The sequence below is a fragment of the Mytilus galloprovincialis genome, chromosome 7, assembly GCF_965363235.1.
Source record: "Mytilus galloprovincialis chromosome 7, xbMytGall1.hap1.1, whole genome shotgun sequence".
Taxonomy (NCBI): domain Eukaryota; kingdom Metazoa; phylum Mollusca; class Bivalvia; order Mytilida; family Mytilidae; genus Mytilus; species Mytilus galloprovincialis.
In genome coordinates this window covers 75,628,058-75,648,801 of record NC_134844.1, presented here as the reverse complement: position 1 = coordinate 75,648,801, position 20,744 = coordinate 75,628,058, and the positions used below count along the sequence as shown (strand labels likewise).

The 20,744-nt window shown below is 31.4% G+C and overlaps 1 protein-coding gene across 1 annotated transcript in view; it reads left to right on the top strand.

Annotated features, from left to right (window-relative positions):
* Window positions 1–20,533, top strand: part of LOC143083669 (uncharacterized) — a 43,155-nt gene extending 22,622 nt beyond the window's left edge. Inside the window, exons 6-7 of the mRNA XM_076259951.1 lie at window positions 19,209–19,341; window positions 20,184–20,533. Coding sequence (XP_076116066.1) covers window positions 19,209–19,341; window positions 20,184–20,334 — 284 coding nt within the window. The 3' untranslated portion in view covers window positions 20,335–20,533. The remainder of the gene's footprint in view (window positions 1–19,208; window positions 19,342–20,183) is intronic.
* The last annotated feature ends 211 nt before the right edge of the window (window positions 20,534–20,744 follow it).

Genomic DNA, 20,744 nt, shown 5'->3' with positions numbered 1-20,744 from the left:
GATAAGAAAATCCTTAGTTTTTCGAAAAATTCAAAGTTTTGTAAAGAACAGGAAATTTATAAAAATGATCACATTATTGATATTCATGTCAACACCGAAGTGTTGACTACTGGGCTGGTGATACCCTCGGGGACGAAACGTCCACCAGCAGTGGCATCGACCCAGTGGTGTAAATAGTTATCAAAAGTACCAGGATTATAATTTAGTACGCCAAAAAAGTAATAAAGTGACGAAAACATATTGTTTTGGCGAAAGATGTGGCGAAAAAAAAAAGTGCCAAAGGGGACACCTAATTTGAACCATATAGGCATACATTAGAAACGAGTCCATAACACAATAAACTTATATAAATATGACGGTAACAAGAAAATGTATTAATTTCATATTTCAAAGGCAACCCAAAACAGCACGAGTTACAAGTTGAAACCCATTATCTTTGAATTAATTGTCCTAAGTTGGGTGTGTCTGTTTTCTGCTCGTCTCTAGTATCAATTATTAGACTCTTTATCGTATTGACATTTTGTCAGTTTGTAAAACAGTTTAACCATTTTTTTTGAATTCATGATGACATTTTTGGAAGTTATCCAAGTCGAAATTTTGCTGTTCAGTAATAGTTATCCCATGAGGTCCAAATACTGATATGGTCCAGAAAACTCACATTAGATAGTTGACATCACGGATATATAATGTACATGCTATTTATATGATGTCAGAAAAAGAATATATACAAATGAGTGATACTTGTTTTATGATAAAATGCAAGTGTTGATACACCATGTGTCATGAAGGTACTTAATTTGAGCCTTTGTTCTATAGTTTTTAAACGTAAACACAACGTACCAAAAAAACAACGTATTTATAAAACGGACACGAATGAAAGTTCCAGTAAAAGAAGGAAAAAAGGTTGATTTGGACACGTTTGGGGGGGTTGGACATGTTTGGGCGTTTATACAAGTCCCATGCTCTGGCGCCCTTTTACATTTAGACATTTTTTCTAGATCAGTGACGTCAAGTTGACACGTTTTGGGGAATCGGACACATTTGGGGGAAGGGCAAGTTTCTGAGTGTTACATATATATATATATATATAACTTCCAACTTATTACAACTTCATGAAGTTGTAGCTACAAACATATTTTATGCAACATCAATCAATATGTTACACTTTTTCTCAACTCTTTATAGATTAAGCTACAAAAATATTTTTTGTCATGTATCCGATTTCACCTTGAGATATGCACACGCCTGATGAAGCTAATTTGTTTAGCGAAGTATTGCGTATTTCTATTTCAAATCTAATATAACTTTTTAATGTATTAATTAGCGTGTTTAAGTTGTATTCTTAAACGATGAATATATTTATTGTGATTTCGATAACCGAAAATATTTGAATTGTAAGAGAGGTAAACTATAGAAAAGCCATGTACAAACTCATGAGTCGAAAATCAACAGACAAACGACTAGACGCCTAAAGCAGTAATAGAACACAATATAGAAATCTTAAGATCGAGGTTAACAAATATTATTACCGGAAGTGATATCTTGTGCTCCAAAGGGGTAAGTGGATCATGCGCCACATGTTTAAATTAATGTAAACTTATTTGATTATAGTGGATTGGGAAACAGGTTTTTGAAACTTATATCAATCCCTTTCCACTTTAAAGGTGCGAGTGCTGCCCTGTAGCAGAATTAACCTGCTCTTTTTCGAAATCTGCAAGGGTGTCTATTTCGTACAACATATATGACTCTCGTTTAACACGGGCCAGCCATTTATCGTTCTCTTCCGACGACCCATATTCGGTATGTCTCATTGTAGGAAACCATGATGGGTTGCAGTTACGACAATTGGCAAATATCTGTCTTCATAAATAAAACAAATATTTTAAGAGGGCCTTTTCACTAATATCTAATTAATTTAAAGATATATACTCAATATGCAAAAAGTCCTGGAATATTGCTTCATAGAGTAAAAAGTTCAAAACATGAAGTTAAACCAACCTCTTTAGTCGTTAACATTCGCACTCAACCCACCCTCAATGTTAGTGTCTAGATTAAGTTAAAATGAATCGAATGTGAATCATAGTATTTGAATCTATAGTACGAAAACTTCTTATCGTTTATCTTCTTTTGTGCTGGATTACAATTAAAAATTTTATCCATTGAATATACTATCTTTAACGTATATATATATATGTCAGCAACCACAAAACAAATAAGACATCAATCATTAAAAACTTACAAAAAATAAATAGATAGTCTTAGATACATTTTTTTTTATTAGTTGTACTTGGCTTTGAAGTGGCGGTTAGTAACTACGTATACTCTGCTATCTGTAATTTATGTCTTTCTAGTTGTTAAAGTTGTTTAAATTTCCTGCTACGTCTGGTATTTGTGGTGTTAGATTTTATTCTGCTTGATCAAATGAATAACGGAGTTTGGACTTCTTTTGTGTTTTCCCAGCATTCGGGAAATAATAATATTTTGTCATATCATAATGAATTTCCTCCTTTCAAAGAATACCAATGCAACCACTGGAGACAGGAGAAAACGTCAGTTGGTATCCATGGATTGTGCAAATGGCGCTGAACCTACAATCAAATATGGATATACTAACACCCAAGGTTGCGATTGGTTATATGTTTGCGAGTAAGTACTAGTAACTTATATTATTCATCAAATGTTAAACTTATGTTCCATTAAATTTCTATTAGAAGTACAAAATACAAAGAGAACGTTCCTCACAATAAATATAAATAGTCATTTTCATTTAGGCAGTTGTTCATAATTAAATGAAAATTAAGTGAATATGTTTCATGAAGTCTTAGGAATTTTGCTGTTGGAAAACATAAATTTTCCAATTTTCTTAGTATCAGGAAAAAAATGTAAAAAGCACTGACCCCTGTGGTGTTTCCTTTTTTCAAGGAATTAGGAATACGTTACATTTTTCAAAGGAAGTTACATTTGATTATGGACTTTCCGTTCTGAATTTCCTCGAAGTTCAGTATTTTTGTGATTTTACTTGTTTTTTTTAGATAACGATGTTCAGTTGATTGAAACTTTGCAATATTTTCGACTATATCTACATTCATGCAAAAAACGAGATTTTAATTGCTGTCTGATATATGTTGTATAACACCTCTTTGATTTTCATTTTTATATTACGCACGGCAGTGTTAATGTGTATTCATTCATTTTCTAAACAATGCCTTCTATTGAATTTTAGACCAACTCTAAGCAATGAGGGACATGAAATTAGTGTAGAACTGGACTGTCCAAGATCTCATGTTCGTGACAGAGTGTACATGTCCTGTCTTTGCTGTCCTGAACATAATACAGCAAGCGCCTGTGACTGCCAGACGATGAATTATGGATGAGACATACTATCTTAGTTATGACAGAGATTTAATTGTTGTGATTAATCATAATCGATTTTAACCTTAATTGACGTTTGTTGTTAATTCTATGTGTGATATTGTAGTCAATAATTAATGTATAAATTTTATGAGATTAATTCTTTTCAATGATGTTTGAGCTTATAAAATTTAATTATAATAAATCAAATACATTAAAATGAGTGTTATTTTTCTTACATTATATCCGTTTTTGAAAATTGTTTTGCCTTTTGCAAATGTTAAAAGCAAAATAAATTTATTATGACGGTATAACGTGATTATTTCTGTATCAATCTCGTTATTGATACAAGTCTTGTTGTTTTATTCTGAGGCCATACCGTATTCCACTTCAGCTGACAGAGGACCAATAACAAACCAATTACAAGACCAATGCAAAAATAACATGAATAATCACGTTATCGTTGTTTGTGTGTGAGTTATTCTGTTTTGAAGACTTTTCCATTTTCTTCCGTAAACTAGAACTATTCCAATCTGACTGATTTCATATAAGCTGCATTTTAAAACAAGCAAGTACTGTTTTGAGGTGTCTTCTGTATATAACGAGATATATGTATATAATTATAAATGTAGATAATAGTTAAAGGATTGATCCATATGACAAAAGAAACAGTGAAAGAGACTAACAGTACATTTCACATCTTCTTTTTTTTTTATATTAAACACAGCGTAGAAAAATAAAAGACTAAACAAAACAAGTCTCACTATAAACCGGGACATATTACAGGTGCTCTAGAAGGATTAAGTAGATCATGCTTCCCATGGGGCACCCGTCGTGTTGTTAAAGTCAGTAAAAACCCGGTAATCATTCTAATACGGGATTGTAATTACGACATATGGAAAATATCCGTTGACATAATATGTTAAACAGATGTTTCAAATCTGCTAACATAGACGATTAAAATAAGTACGCTACGATAACTACAATCGCAATCATTAAAACATTGAACTAACATTAAAACCTTTGATTATTCAACTCTTTATACCACTATTCTACATACTAAACTTAAAGCTCGACTGGAAGAGCTCGTCAGCTTATGTTTCTTTAACTAAAAGGGCACTCGACTCTTACTTTGTGAAAAATCAATTTCGGTATATTGATGATGTACTGTCTTTTAATAATAATAGATTCAGTGATCACTTACATTTAATATATCCAAGTGAACTTGAAATTAAAGATACTGCCGACACAGATAAATCTGCTTCATATTTAGACCTTGTTCTTGAAACGACTACTGATGGTAGGTTGAATACCAAAATTAATAACAACCGCGATGATTTTAATTTTCCTATAGTCAACTATAGCAACATCCCAGCGGCACCAGCATATGGAGTATATGTGTCTCAATTGATACGTTACTCTAGAGCTAGCTCAAAGCTCGTTTATTTTGTTGAACGAGGAATACTGCTTTCTCAAAAGTTGCTAAGACAGGGCTATGAATCAATCAAACTAAGGTCATCACTCAAGAAATTTTACGGTCGCCATCATGAGCTGATTAGCCATTATGACAAAAGTGTGCCAGAAATCATATCTGATATTCTTCCTCAGTCATAATAACCTTCCATCATTAACGAACTGAACAAATAAATAACACGACGGGTGCCGTATACGGTGCAGGAAATGCTTACCCTTCAAGAGCACCGGATTTCACTCCCGGTTTTTAGTTCGTGTTGTTTCTTAATTATTATTTATAACAGTTGATGTAAATGTCATTTGGTTTTGTGAGTCTTTGTTTACTCCTAAGTTTTGATTGTTATTGTCTACAACCGTTGGTTTTAATTAATTTTAACGTATTTCATCCATGTGACTTAGCCAATAAATGCAGAAGATATTGACTTCTATTAATTTAATACTTCAAAAGAGGAGTGAAAGATACCAAAGGGACAGTCCAACTCATAGATCGAAAATAAAATGTTCACACTATGGCTCACAAATAAAAAGGCAAATATATGTTTAAATATTTAAACGAGTTACAGATAATAAATTAGAAATGAGATTTAAAAAAAAAACAACAATAAATTAAAAAAAAACAATAAATAAAAAATGACAACTTGTTTTTGTGTGGAAGTGTATTGTAGAGATTAGCAAAATAGATGTGATATGAGTGCCAATGAGACAACTCTACATTCAAGTAACAATGTATAAAAGTAAACCATTATAGGTCAAGGTACGGCCTTCAACACGGAGCCTAGGCTCACACCGAACAGCAAGATGTAAAGGGTCCCAAAAATTACTATTGTATCCCATTCAAACGAGAAAACCAACGGCCAAAGCTATATAAAAAAATCGAGAAACGAGAAACTCTTATGATCCACATAATAAATAGACGACAACCACTGAACATCAGATTCCTGACTTAGGACAGGTGCACAAAATTGCAGCGGGATTAAACAGTTTTATGGTACCAGACCTTCTCCAATTTCTGAATAAGTAGTATAATATCACAACACAGGAAGACACACTATAAAATGTCAATTGATGACTTAACTCAATCAAAAAAAAATCATGTATTTCATCTAAACCCATGAAAGAATTTATTACACTCCAAAAATAAGTTATAGACGAATTAGACTATTTACCGGATTTTTTAACACATAAGCAACACACGACGGGTGCCACATGTGTTTGCTTAATCTTTAGTTTTCTATGTTGTATCATGTGTACTATCGTTTGTCTGTTTGTCTTTTTAATTTTTAGCCATGCCGTTGTCAGTTTATTTTCGATTTTTTAGTTTGACTGTCCCTTTGGTATCTTTCGTCCCTCTTTTATATCATTATTTTCATAAGCGTATTTATAAAAATTGTTATGAATTTCTTTGATAGTAATAAGGTAGTTAAAAGCACCGGCAGATCAGTAGTAGAACGCTTATCTAAACTTGATATGGAGAAGAAACGGTATTTAAATGGTTGTTTGTGTAATTTTGGTAACAAGTACATAGTCGGGACTTCCAAATTTTCGAAGGAGGCTTTAAGATGGATAGTGGCCGTGATATACTTGTTTACAATTTGACTTTTAGTGGAGAGAAAGGACCTGAATGTAGAATAACTGTTTGGAGAAATTCCGTGTCGTATCTTCGTCATACCACCACTACATTATTGGCTGTCTAGTCTACCGGTACGAAACAAACCGCTTTGTGAGTACTTGAAGTTTATAATTTATTCTAGAAATGAGTATAACATGGATCCTATTATTAATTTCCAGAATTATTTTCAAATGAGATATACGAATATCAACAGTATTCATGATTTTATTCAAATAACTCTCTAAAGATTTTTTATCAGATTTTTATGCGTAAAAAAGTTTTTACAGTGGGGAGGCCGATCGTTTTTTAATGACCTAATAGTACTGTATCTATCTTTTATTGATGGAGGACGATACTCATAAAAAAGTTCTGACCTCATGGTCTTCGACGATGTTTAGGTCTCCTGTAATAACATGACCGTAGGGAACGTTTCTAAAACTTAATGTCTCAAAGTCTAAAGGAACATTATTTTCCATTTTTCTATCTTGACGTCTGATGTAACTGACGTATACTTATAAATAAAGGTATTTTGTTTACACAAAATGTGCATGGAAAAATGTTCAATGTGGCCAAAATTACAGGCTGAAGCCACTTTCATTCATTTTTAAGGGATTTAAGCAGACTTAATCATCACTGTTTTTTAATGAAACTTTTTTCAATTGCCGTACAAGTAAGAGGTTTAGCTTGCTATAAAAACAGGTTTAATTACCCATTTTCTACATGAGAAAATGCCTGTACCAAATCAAGAATTTTGCAGCTGTTATCCATTTGTTTAATGTATTTGACATTTCAAAATAAGTCATTTGCTAAAGGAATTTCCGTTTTGAATTATGTTCGATGTTCGGTATTTTTGTTGTTTGACTTTTTTCAGCAGTCTTTTAAGTACTTTGGTAGATAAAGGCAACAGTAGTATACCGCTTTCGAAATTCATAAATCGATTGAGAAAAAAAAATCCGGGTTACAAACTAAAACTTAGGGAAACACATCAAATATAAGTGGAGAACTACGACACAACAGAAACACAACAATAAAATGTAGCAAACACCAAAACGAACTATAATATAACAACGGCCATTTTCCTGACTTGGTACAGGACATTTAAATAAAAAAAAATGGCAGATTGAACCTGGTTTGGTAGCATACCAAACCTCCCGCTTTTATTGCAGTATAAAATATAACATTAAATTGACAACATTACATGTTAGGACTACAATACAAATAAATGGGAGAACATATTGGAAAGAGAAACATACGAATAATAGCTAACAAAAGGTGGCAGTTTTAAAATTTAATACGCCAGACGCGCTCACCGTCCACACAAGATTAACCAGAGACGCTCTGATGAAAAAATTTCGAAATCCAAAAAAAATAGTAAAAAAAAAAAAGTTGAAGAGCATTGAGGACCAAAAGTTCCAAAAAATTGTGGCCAATACGGCTAGGGTTTTATGCCTGGGATAAGAACATCTTTATTTTTTAGAATAATTCATACTTTTGCAAACAGTAAATTTTTATAAAATGACTATAAAAAGATATATATGATAAAACCGGTAACTAACTACAAAATAAAAACGGATTGATAAATAACCAGCTTAAAAAAAATCACAGCCGTGCTAGCCAAATTCATAAACGCACACATTTAAGTGACGTCACATTCGAATTTCTAAAAATTTCCCGAAGATAGGATGGACTTCAAGATAAGGTTTGTAATGTTGATATGAAATTTATTAATAACAATAAAATAACAATACTACTTAATATCAACTGAATGTAACGTATAAATTTAGTTGAACCAAACTAAAATCTAATAAATGAACTGGATGGTTAATTATCTTTACCATAACACACGAATACAATAGAAAAAAGAAAGTTTTACAACTACCAACGATAAGACATGGAACAAATATTACATCAAAACTAAATACATGAATTTCGAATATGATAGAAAAGTACCGTGACACGTCTTATAGCAATGCGAATTCACATTCAGCAAAACAGCTAGTCACAATCGGTAATAAGTCACGCTCGGTAATTAAAAGATCAGACGACGTTATGACAGACCACAATCTAACACGTTGTTAAAATGTCCTTAGTTAGTTTGGACAAAGACACATCGTATGGATCAACCAATTTGTGATGGTGTCCGTAAAAATAACGAAGTGTCATATTTAATCTGTCCTCCGAATAACTTTGTTGCAGCAGTTTCTACGTTAGGAGCACATTCCTGTAAATGAAGTCCGTATAGTGTGAACATGCACGAGCATAACGTATCAATTGAGATATGTAGACACCATATGAAGGGGCAGAAGGTATGTTACTGCTGAGAAATGTGAAATTGATAATTGGGAAGTTAAAATCGTCCCCTTTATCATAGATTTTCGTGTGAAGTCGTCCATCTGTGTCAATATTGAGGAAAAGATCAATGTATGAAGCAGTTCTTCTAGTTACAGTAGTATCCTTTATTTCAAATTCACTGGGATATATAAAATGTTAGTATTGGCTGAAATATGAGTTATTCAATGATAGATCATTATCAATATATCGGAAAGTAAAATTCAAGAATTTCGCAAGGTGCTTTTTCTTTTTATCTTTTAGAAGGTTCTGAATGAATTCTGCTTCATTATATACAAGTACAAAAACAAATCAGCCAGTAGGGGTAGTACCCATTGGAATACCGACTGCCTGTTGAAATATAAATCCTCCAAACTCAACAAATATATTGTCGATCAAAAAGTCAAGCATTTTGATAATATCATCTGTAGTATATTTTCTGGTACATTCAGTGTGGTTAATCACAAAATATGAACTATTGTAACCCAAAACAAGAAATTTGTATCTACGATTCCCATTTTTATAGAAAGAGCTCTGTTTAATGAGATTGTGAAGTCGATCTTTCAACTTAACATATGGAATAGTAGTGTAAAGCGTAGACAAATCAGAAGTCTTTATGTTGCTGCAAAATTGAAAAGATTGTGATCGAAGATTATGCAGTAGATCTTTCAAATCACCAGACAAATAGCTAAAGACTTCTACTTAAAAGTTACAAAAAAGTGGCAGCTAGTCAAAAAGAAATTCTTTTCCTAGAAAACTATACAATTTTATTTTTTTTTAAATTTTCACCCAGTTTATGATGAATAAAAGGAGATTTGGGGTTATAGGTCCGCGATACAGTATCCCAGCTACAAAACTAACCAAAAAATATTAAGAGGACATCATAAGTCTTCAACCATATATGAAACCGAATCGTTACGCGTGACATGGACAACAGTTTTAAAACTTATTTGTTTTAAAACTATTTGTAAAATTACAATAACACACACTTTCAAAGTTCGAATTTAAAATATGAAAGATCACAATTTCGATTTGAATTTAAGCCGACATAACGTTCAAGTTTATCAATTATTATTACAAATAAATCTTTGAAGTCAGTGTATGTAATGTACGAATCCTGAAATGCCATTTTCACTGTATCCGTGATGAATGTCTTATGTAGAATGATAAATAAACAGACGACAAATTCACGATAATTGAATAAAATAAGAAATACATAATATACAAGATGTACTGTTTATATAAATTCATGATAAATGTATTTGATGCGGACCCTACAGCCATCTAGGTGTAAAATTGATACACAGATAGATAAATATTAAGAATAGATAACGAACAGAGCGTACAAGAGTTTTAAAAGTAGCAGTCAAGTTTCATTTGTAGAAAAATGTACCTTTTATCATGATTAATTATGTAGTATAACTTAAAACAGGGTTTTGTTGTTCAGCTTGTTGATATTGAATCAAGTTCCACTTTGTTGTTTTTGTGATGCAATTCATGTTTACTGTTGAATAATGATATCAAAATTTCGTTTTCACTGAAGAACGATTCATTACTGTTGTATATGCAATGCATTTTCACAGAAGGATTTTAATTAATTTTCATCATATAAAGTCGTAATTAAGCCGACTCTAACATAATTTATGAAGTCAGAAGGATTGATTATATATGCATACTGGCATTTATTGCTCATTGTTGAAGACCGTACGGTTACCTATAGTTGTTAATTTCTGTGTCATTTTGGTTTCTTGTGGAGAGTTGTCTTATTGACAATCATACCACTTCTTCTTTTTTTATATTGTCAATTCTATATTCTGTGATAATTTGTTCAGACCCGGATCTATATGTAAGATTAAATATATCATTTCCTATGACACGCCATCATTATATACATACATATTGGACAGCTAAAGTAGCAACCATTTGATTTTCTGACGGGGGGGGGGGGGTTGATTTTTTTATTACATTGAGCCAAGGTAATTTGTATTTTTTTTCAATGCAAAATAACCTGTAATTTTTTCAAGGCAAAGGAACTTGAAATATGTTACCAGGACCAATAAAAAACTTTTTTTTTCAGGTAGTGATCCGAACCTGCTAGGCGGGTTTGGGTCCTCCCCCCTGCCCCTTATAAAATTTTAAAAATTAGACTTTACTCATTTTCCTCAATAACACATTAATATAGTTCTTTTTCAAAATAGAAATCTGTTGTTATATAAACTGAAGTGCCATCTCAAGTAACTCAATCCCCCCCCCGAAAATCAAATGATTGCTATGAAAAGCAGTTTACGATTTCGGTCCAAATATACAGCACATACTTAAGAATTGCTTGCTTGGTTTGTATTCATGTTTGCCTAGCCATTGTAATTGAGACATTTATACTAAAAGAGCAAACAAGCCATCCAAACCGTTTAACTACAAGCATTATGAAAATAGCTCTAATGGATGCAAATCTATGAAAATCTCGAGTCACCTTGATATATGTTTAGATTCCCCATAACTATGTTCTCGATGTTTTACTTACGAACGGTTCAGAACTATAACGAAAAAATCCCATAAAATTAAGTACAGAAAAAATATCGATGAACAGTACACAATGTCCGAAATCAACCATAAGTTGGTTATACCCGTGTTTATTCAAGTTATTATCTACGACCAGCTTGCTTTTAAAATATCATCAGTATTAAAGTCATATTTTAAGACTATTTTCAGTTGTTGCATGTCGAATTATCATATAGAAATAATAATAAAAATGCATCGCACTTGCAAAAATTCCACATCAGAAATGATTACACTTTCAGTGATAATTCGTCGCAATTATAGTTTAAATAAATAGCATCCAGTCAACTATTTTATGGATTTAGCTGCTTTAGTTACACTTTTTGGGACTTTAACATTGTGATTATACATTAGAAAGTGATATTCTTATTGAATTGTGTTAAAACATACATTTAAATCAATTATTTCGTACTTTCAAAAAGTAAACAAACGCAGTTTTTCTCATCATCCTTTATTCTACAATAGACATACTCGCATATAACAGTGAAAATGAACAAACTGGATTCGCACTTTATATACAATGGCAGTAATATTGTATAAATGCATCGTGTATAGTATCACTTAATTCTTTCAAATATTTTACTTTTTATGTAATGATTTAGTATGGTGTATCCTAGCCGTATTTGGTACAACTTTTTTGGAATTTTTTGATCTTCAATGCTCTTCAACTTTGTAATTATTTGGCTTTATAAATATTTTGATATGAGCGTCACTGATGAGTCTTATGTAGACGAAACGCGCATCTGGCGTACTAAATTATAATCCTGGTACCTTTGATAACTATTTACACCACTGGGTCGATGCCACTGCTGGTGGACGTTCCGTTCCCGAGGGTATCACCAGCCCAGTAGTCAACACTTCGGTGTTGACATGAATATCAATAATGTGGTCATTTTTATAAAATTTCGTTTACAAAACTTTGAATTTTTTCGAAAAACAAAGGATTATCTTATTCCAGGCATACATTACCTTAGCCGAATTTGGCACAACTTTTTGGGAATTCCTGATCCTCAATGCTCTTCAACTTTATACTTGTTTGGCTTTATAAATAATTTGATATGAACGTCACTGATGAGTCTTATGTATACGAAACGCGCGTCTGGCGTACTAAATTATAATTCTGGTACCTTCGACAACTACTAGAATTGAAAATATGTCCAAACTGCACTGTTCACAATATTTGCAGCAGAATTCCATCCTGAAATTTAAAATGAAGCTATCTAACTAGGTTCCACTAAATTAACTTGATTTTATTGTTTAAAACCGATCTGGTAAATCTTGCATGTCTGTCATGGTTAAGGCGAAGAAGAGGTTTGGGAGCCCGCAAACATGTTTAACTCCGCAATATTTTGTATATACTGTCTCAAGTTAAATTTATGTAATGCCGTGAATATTGTTTGTAACTGTATATCATATTTTGCTATTTATTTTGAACAGAAATTAGGCTGGTGGTTTTTAAGGCATATTTCGTTAATAGTGACAAACAAAAAGGTAAAACATGCTCCACAGAAGATCAAGTGGTCAGTTTGCTGGAATGTCTTATCGACAACATATTTGTTGAGTTTGGAGGTAGACTTTTCCAACGAATTGTCGGCATTCCCATGGGAACGAACTGTGCGCCTCTTCTTGTCGACCTCTTCTTATTTTCATATGAATCGGAGTTCCTCCAGACACTTGTCAAAAACAAAAGGATCAAAGAAGCCAAATTATTTAATTTCACTTTCAGATATATTGATAATGTTCTTTCCATAAACTTTTCTGATTGGGTTCCATACATATATCCCCCAGAACTAGAAATTAAAGAAACAACAGACACGGCTTAATTTTGAATTATATCTCGAATTTGACTTACACAGTCATCTCACTACCAGAATCTATGACAAACGAGACGATTTTAAGTTTAAAATTATAAATGTCCCCCACCTTAGTAGCAATATACCAACTTCACCTGCGTATGGGATAGATTTTTCTCAACTTATTCGATATTCAAGAGCTTGCAGCTCCTACTCAGACTTTGTAAAACGTCATCAGCGTCTGAGTAGAAAGTTGATGAACCAGGTGTATGTCAAAGAACGTCTCGTCCTTTTTCTAAAAAAAATCATCGGAAGGTACCAAGACCTTGTTGATAAATATTTCGTATCAACTTCACAAATAATACATTATGGTTTTGATGTATAGATTCTGCGTACTGATGTTGTTTATCATCTTAACAACGTGTTTTAATGTTCTTTCATTTGTCTTTGTTCTATTATCAATATTACTTTTACTGTTGGATTGTTTTATGTGATATCCGTTTAACGTGGCTCGGTACATCCCGTCAATGTGTTTGTATTGTCTTTCATTTTTTGGTGATGTTTTATGTATATGCGACTTTTTGTATTTCCTTGGTTCTTATAACGTGACTTTGTACTTTAAAAGATCCCGTCAGTATGATATTGTTCTATTTTATGTCATTATGATATATTTCTATAATGAATTGCAAAATACGTGGAAACACAACGTCAACATCATTCAATCGCTTAGTGGAATTAACTATTTGTGAATTCTTATAAATTCTATATAACTTTTGGACTATTTTAAATCTCGTTCTATTTCTGAAATTTATTCTTACATACTTTTGATTTTTTAACACTGTATGCTAACATGGCCTATGTGAAATTTTTAAATTGTTTGTATGTACATTGAACGACAAATATATGTGACGTTTTACATTTTCTGACGTCAGACACGCAAATCAATGAATGTGTTTGTAGATAAATGTTTTTGTGTTCTGTTGAATTGTTCCTTTTAAAATTATTACACGATGATGACTTCTGTATCCATATTTTGACTATTTTATTTATTGTGTCTGTTTAGTTAACGCATCATTGTACATATAATTGAATTTGGTGAGACTGTCATCAAAGTGAGAGGGTTAACGCTATAAAACCAGGTTTAATTCAACATTTTCTTCATGTGAAAATGCCTGTACCAAGTCTGGATTATGGCAGTTCTTGTCCATTCGTTTTTGATGTGTTTTGTTATTTGATTTTGCCATGTGATTATGGACTTTCCGAATTGATTTATCTCTAAGCTCAGTACTTTTGTGATTTTACTTTGTTCTTATTTGAATTACAGTTTAGGTTATTAAAGATTAAATGGGTATAATCCTGCATGCAATCTGTGACTGCTATTAAAGTATTCTAAGATTTGGCGTTATTGTGTAGATCATATCAGTAATTAAACATTATCTTCTTTCATGTGGTTAGGATGTTTACACTAATTAGAGATTTGTGAGAGAATGGAATACCATAGGGACAATTTGAGACACACTTTTGAAGCCCATGATGTGTTGATTAAGATTTCGTTAAAATTTTCTGTATAGTTAACGAGATGATTGAGCAATTCATTCATGTGAACTGACCAAGATTTTGCCACTAACTACATAATAATTGATTACATTATAATTGCATAATAAAAATATTGCATTCATTTAAAAGATTAATCTTTTATCTATCTATATGTACCTCTTTTATTATTTTTTTATACATTCATAAGAAAGTTACAGCATTTTAGGTAAGTGATTGGAAGTAAAAAATCTTTGTATTGTGCTACCTTAAACTTATATATATATATTAAAGAAATGGGGCGAGAAATACCAGAGGGACAGTCGAACTCATAAATAAACTGACAATGCCAGGCCAAAAAAAAAAAAAAACAAACAGACAAATAATAGTACACAAGACACAATATATAAAACTAAAGACTAAGCAACACGAGCCCCACCAAAAACTGGGGTTGATTTCCAGTGTTCCAGAAGGATAAGCAGATCCTGCTCCACATGTGGAATTTGTCGAGTTACTCATGTTATTATAAACCCGGTAAATAGTCGTATTCGGTAGGTCACATTCGTGGTGAAAAAATCTTTCCATTGAATTTGTGTTTGAACAAATGACCCTAATTCAAGTTATCAAGGAATTTGTATTTTTTACTGTTCTTAGTAAATATCTAATCAACTTTATTTTATTATTCCGTGAATCGATACATGTATAGATTTGTAAAATTTTAATAAGATTGTCCTCGATGACATTCATGTAAGTGGACGACTTCTTAGACAAAATATGAAATATTGTAGAAACGTGATTGCACTGTCATCACAATTCCTGAAGATTTTGTTCCAAGAATTGATATCATTGTTCCCAAAGTGTATCCCATAAATCAATAAAGTTTATGGTGCTTTCATGTTATTTGATATTTACTACATGGTTTATTTTATCAAAAGTGCCACTCATGACAATTCCTTTTTATGATTCAACGTCGTGGTACTTTGAATTTTTTGGAAAAAACATATTTTGATTTACAATAATTTGTAACAGGATATAAATTTCTAATCTCATTGGTAAATTACAGATATAATCAATGACATTATTTACTACCACACTCCGGCACACAATGACCTTGATGAAATGTACAAAATGCAAGATTTTAAGCATGTAAGTTATTTAAAAAAAGAAACTTTATTGGGTCAACGAGATATACGCTATGACTACTATAATGAATTGTATTACATTCAACCTTTTATATACAGAAGCAAAGTATTTAAATTTGGTAGCCAAATATTCAGCAAATATAAGAATTGCATATATAGCATATTTAGCTACAGGTAAATTAGAGTTAAACCAAGGAAATGTCTTTTGAACTTCTTAAAACATCCGGATATATTTTTTTATAAGACTTCGATATGAATTTAAGGGCAATGGTTTATCAAACCTGATTTGGAAAGACTTCCAGACTGCAATAACTACATTTTAATCTGAAACGAACATTTTGATCTTAAATCAGCCGAAAAGTGTTAATACATATTTAGTGTTAAGGTTTATCAAAAGATAAAGATATTTGCATTGTTCGAACATTTCGACTGTATTCAATTCAAAACTGTTTATGAGTCTTGTAGACAATTCAGTTTTTGCTGTTTTGTGGAGAGAAATAAAATCTACTGAAAGAATCTTAATTTATTGCAGATTATGTGTATGAATATCAATGAATTGTCTTCGGTCGTTAAAGCTAAAAATTCACTTTAACTCTAAAATTTATTTGGTAACATATTCAGTATTTGAAAACATTTTCATAAAAATAACTGTTTCGGTTTGAAAACTTCAGAGTTCGGAGATAAGCCTAATCATATATTGGGGCTGGTAATTGACATTGTTATTTCAAAGCATACATTAAGTTATGTTTTACAGAGTACTTAACAATCTAGACCAATTATGCTCTGTCTAAATCCTACATGTAATTCAGTATCCATTTGTTTCAAATCTTGTATATATTGTATAACTTAAAGGTAATTTGGGTGGTGTTTCTAGAGTAACATGTTTTTAAATGCAGAATATTGAAGTATCCTGTTATCCGTCAAAGTTGGAATGTTATAAGACTTATCTAGACCGAACCGTGTACAAAGATGCCACAGAAACAACAGAGAGCTTAGTAAAGGGATATGTACGTATGATTATTCGATAGTCTTACTTAAACCGGCCAAATATTTATTATTACAAAATCGCGAAACTTTGGGTCTGAATTATCATTTTAAAATATTTTCATTAATGTGAATCTTATGAAATCTTGATAAATCTTCAAATATGTTCTGATTTTGAAAATGAATTGTAGATCCATCTTATTAAACATGGACTGTAAGTTGACTGTTCCTCTATTTTCTAATTGAAACGTTTATACGTCAAATGTGTTTTTTTCATTCTTTTCCTATGGTATTATTCCACTTTGATATAAAGGTCTGAAAAATTAACAAATAAAAAAGCATTGTCTGAAAAAAAGTCATAATAGATTAAGAAAATATTGAAAAGATGATGACTGACATTTCAATTTGTAATACAACTTTCAGACTCTATATCGTAGATAATATTACTATTTCTCAATAGAGCTGTCCGTTACATAGCACACCTTTATTTGTGGAGTATAACATAAGCATCGAACGTATATTGTATTAGTAATCTAATGAATAATAACACAAAGTTGATGTCAGTTATCTACTGTGTACCATGTATTCATGACACGAATTCTCAATTGGTCATTTAACAGGACGAAGTGTAAAACGTGTTAAAACATAACATGTTTACGAGGATGATCAGAAACTTTAATAAAGTATAAGTTGTGAAGCGTCTTCAAACTTAGAGCTAGTATCAGTGATCAACCTATGGCACATGAGTAATGATTGTCAATAAATGATATATGTAAAAAGGAATGATTAATAGTCGTGCATCGGAAACCGCACTTGCTAGAATTGATTTATAATGATTAATATTGATTTAAGCAAATAAACAATAATTCTGTTTTGAAGGTATATATACCTTTTGATAATTTCGGAGAAAAAAATATCAAGTTTTTTTTACATTTCAATTTAATTTTCTGCAAGCTATTAACATCATGTGTCAACAGTTCACAACAAGTTGACTATCGGACAGTAAAACCAGTACGTGTATAACACATGTATGTGCGTGTTCATCAATAGCAATGCTTTTCCACAATTTCTATTAATTAGATTTATTAAAATTCCATGAAAAGTTGTACAATGTTGATGTTTGTAAGATTTCAATAGTTTAACACAAATAGAATCTCCAAAACTAACTGAACTAAAAGAACTGTTACCTACAAAACAGATAAGGACACAGCAGAAATATGTTCAAAAGGAGGGATAAAAGGGTTTTACTTCCAAACTTCATGATGATATATCAACGATTAGCAACATTGCATATATTGGATAACAGTTTTACTTTACGTCTTTTCAATATAAAAATTCTAACTTTTAAATGACTATTTTACCTGCATTTAACCTAAAGGTAGCAATGAGTTCATGTTAAAAAAATACTTAAATTATTGCATAAAGAATAGAATTAATCAATCGATAATAAAGTGATTAAACTGCATTATATTATTTCTCAATTGTAAAAAAAAAGTTACAGAAGAACGAATTTCAGGTCTTAAAAACTACTTGAGGATTCATCATCAATTAGCAATATGGCATATATTGAATAGGATTTTTTTAAATGTTTTTTTTTCTATCAATGGCAAATATACAAACTAAAAGATAAAGAATAAAAATTGAAAACAACAAATTCCAGAGAATGCAGAGTTTTTAAGTAAGTATCCTATCTTTGGCCAAGAAAGTTCATCGTCAATAAGAAGTCAGGGATAAATGTGAATTTACTGTTAAAAGCTACATAAAAGAAAACTTTAGAGATTAAAAAAATAATCCTTGTCACAAAATAACATAATTTGATGTAGTCTTTTGATTAATAGATTTGTCTGTTTCCCAATTCGAGTTTTGTTTTTATTGGCTTTTCAATGTTTGAATAACTAGATGACTAAAGCAGTAATAGAACACAATTTAGAAATCTTAAGATTGAGGTTAACGAATCTTATTATTGGGAGTGATATCTCTGCTCCAAAGGGGTACGCTGATCATGCGCCACATCTTGTACCCGTCATGTTATTAACGAAAGTACATATCCGTTGATTAGTATGAATCGATATGTCTCATTTTGGTAAAATATGATGGGGTTGCAATAACGACAATTTGCAAATATATGTCCTCATCAATAAAACAAATATGTTAACGAAAATATTCGAAGAGGTCTTTTTCACTAATATCTAATTAACTTGAAAATATATACTCCATATGCAGGAAGTACTGAAATATTGCTTCATAGATTATTCATTTCAAAGCGGGAAGTTGAACCAATTTCTTTCGTCGTAAAAACATGTTTTCAACCCACTATCAATGTTTATTTCTAAATTAAGTTAAAATGAGTAAAGGAGTTTGGACTTCTTTTGTGTTTTCCAAGCATTCGGCCGGAAATAATGATATCTTGTCATATCATTATGAATTTCCTTCTTTCAGAAAATACCAATACAACCACTGGAGACAGGAAAAAACGTCAGTTGATATCCATGGATTGTCCAAATGGCGCTGAACCTACAATCAAATATGGATATACTAACACCCAAGGTTGCGATTGGTTATATGTTTGCGAGTAAGTACTAGTAAACTGATATTATTCATCAAATGTAAAACTTATTAAATTTCAATAAGCAGTGCAAAAAATTATGGGAACATTCCTCGCAATATATATAGATTAGTGATTTTCATTCATTTCAAACTTTGCAATATATTCGACTATATCCACATTCAAAAAAACGAGATTTTGTCAATTTTCATTTGTTGAAATCGATCTGATTGCATTTCAATGTTTCATCAGTGCAAATAAGTGTTGAGATAGTAGGCTATTTAAATTCAAGTAATTGCTATGGTTTTTAATACAAACTCAAACGTACAATCTTTAGTTTAAAAGAACCATAACCGTTTAGATTAATTACAATGACCGATTCTCATAGTTTAGATTAAGTGCACCATTACTTAAAAATATTTTATAAAAACAATTAAGAAATAGAAATGCGTGTTATAGCTATAGAAAATCACTTTATGTTTTACGTATTCTGACTGCTTGTCTATGTCGCGATCCAAGAGTTAATTAGCTTGCGATCAACAATCACTGAATGAAACAGTATGTGTCTTTAATACATTCATGGATTATTAATAAATGCAAGCAGTGTGCACCTGAGACTGAGTTTAATGTGTATGCATTGATGTTTCAATAAATAAGTTAATATTATAGTTACAAAAGAACTTGTTAATGACTTTGAAAAACTTTTTTGTGTAGCTCATTATATGGACAAGTCACGGTTTAACTGTATTCATTCTGCTGTCTGATATATGTTGTATAACACCTCTTTGATTCTCATTTTTATACCACGCACGGCAGTGTTAAATGTTTATTCATTCATTTTCTAAACAATGCCTTCTATTGAATTTTAGACCAACTCTAAGCAATGATGGACATGGAAATAGTGTAGAACTGGACTGTCCAAAATCTCATGTTCGTGACAGAGTGTACATGTCCTGTCTTTGCTGTCCTGGAGATAATACAGTAAGCGCCTGTGACTGCCAGGCGATGAATTATGGATGAGACATACTATCTTAGTTATGAGAGAGATTTAATTGTTGTGATTAATCATAATCGATTTTAACCTTAATTGGCGTTTGTTGTTAATTCTATGTGTGATAATGTTGTCAATAATTAATGTATAAATTTTATGAGATTATTTCTTTTTACAATGATGCTTGATCTTATAAAAATTAATTAATAATAAATCCTAACATTAAAAGGATTGTTATTTTTCTTGAAATTTGTTTTACCTTTTTCAAATGTGAATCGAAAAACATTTTTATTATACTGTTTTTACGTGATTATTTCTGTATCAATCTTTTTATTGATACGAGGCTTGTTGTTTTAATTATTCTGATGCCAAACCGTAGTCCACTGCAGCTGGCAGAGGGCCAATAACAAACCAATTACAAGACCAATGCAAAAATAAT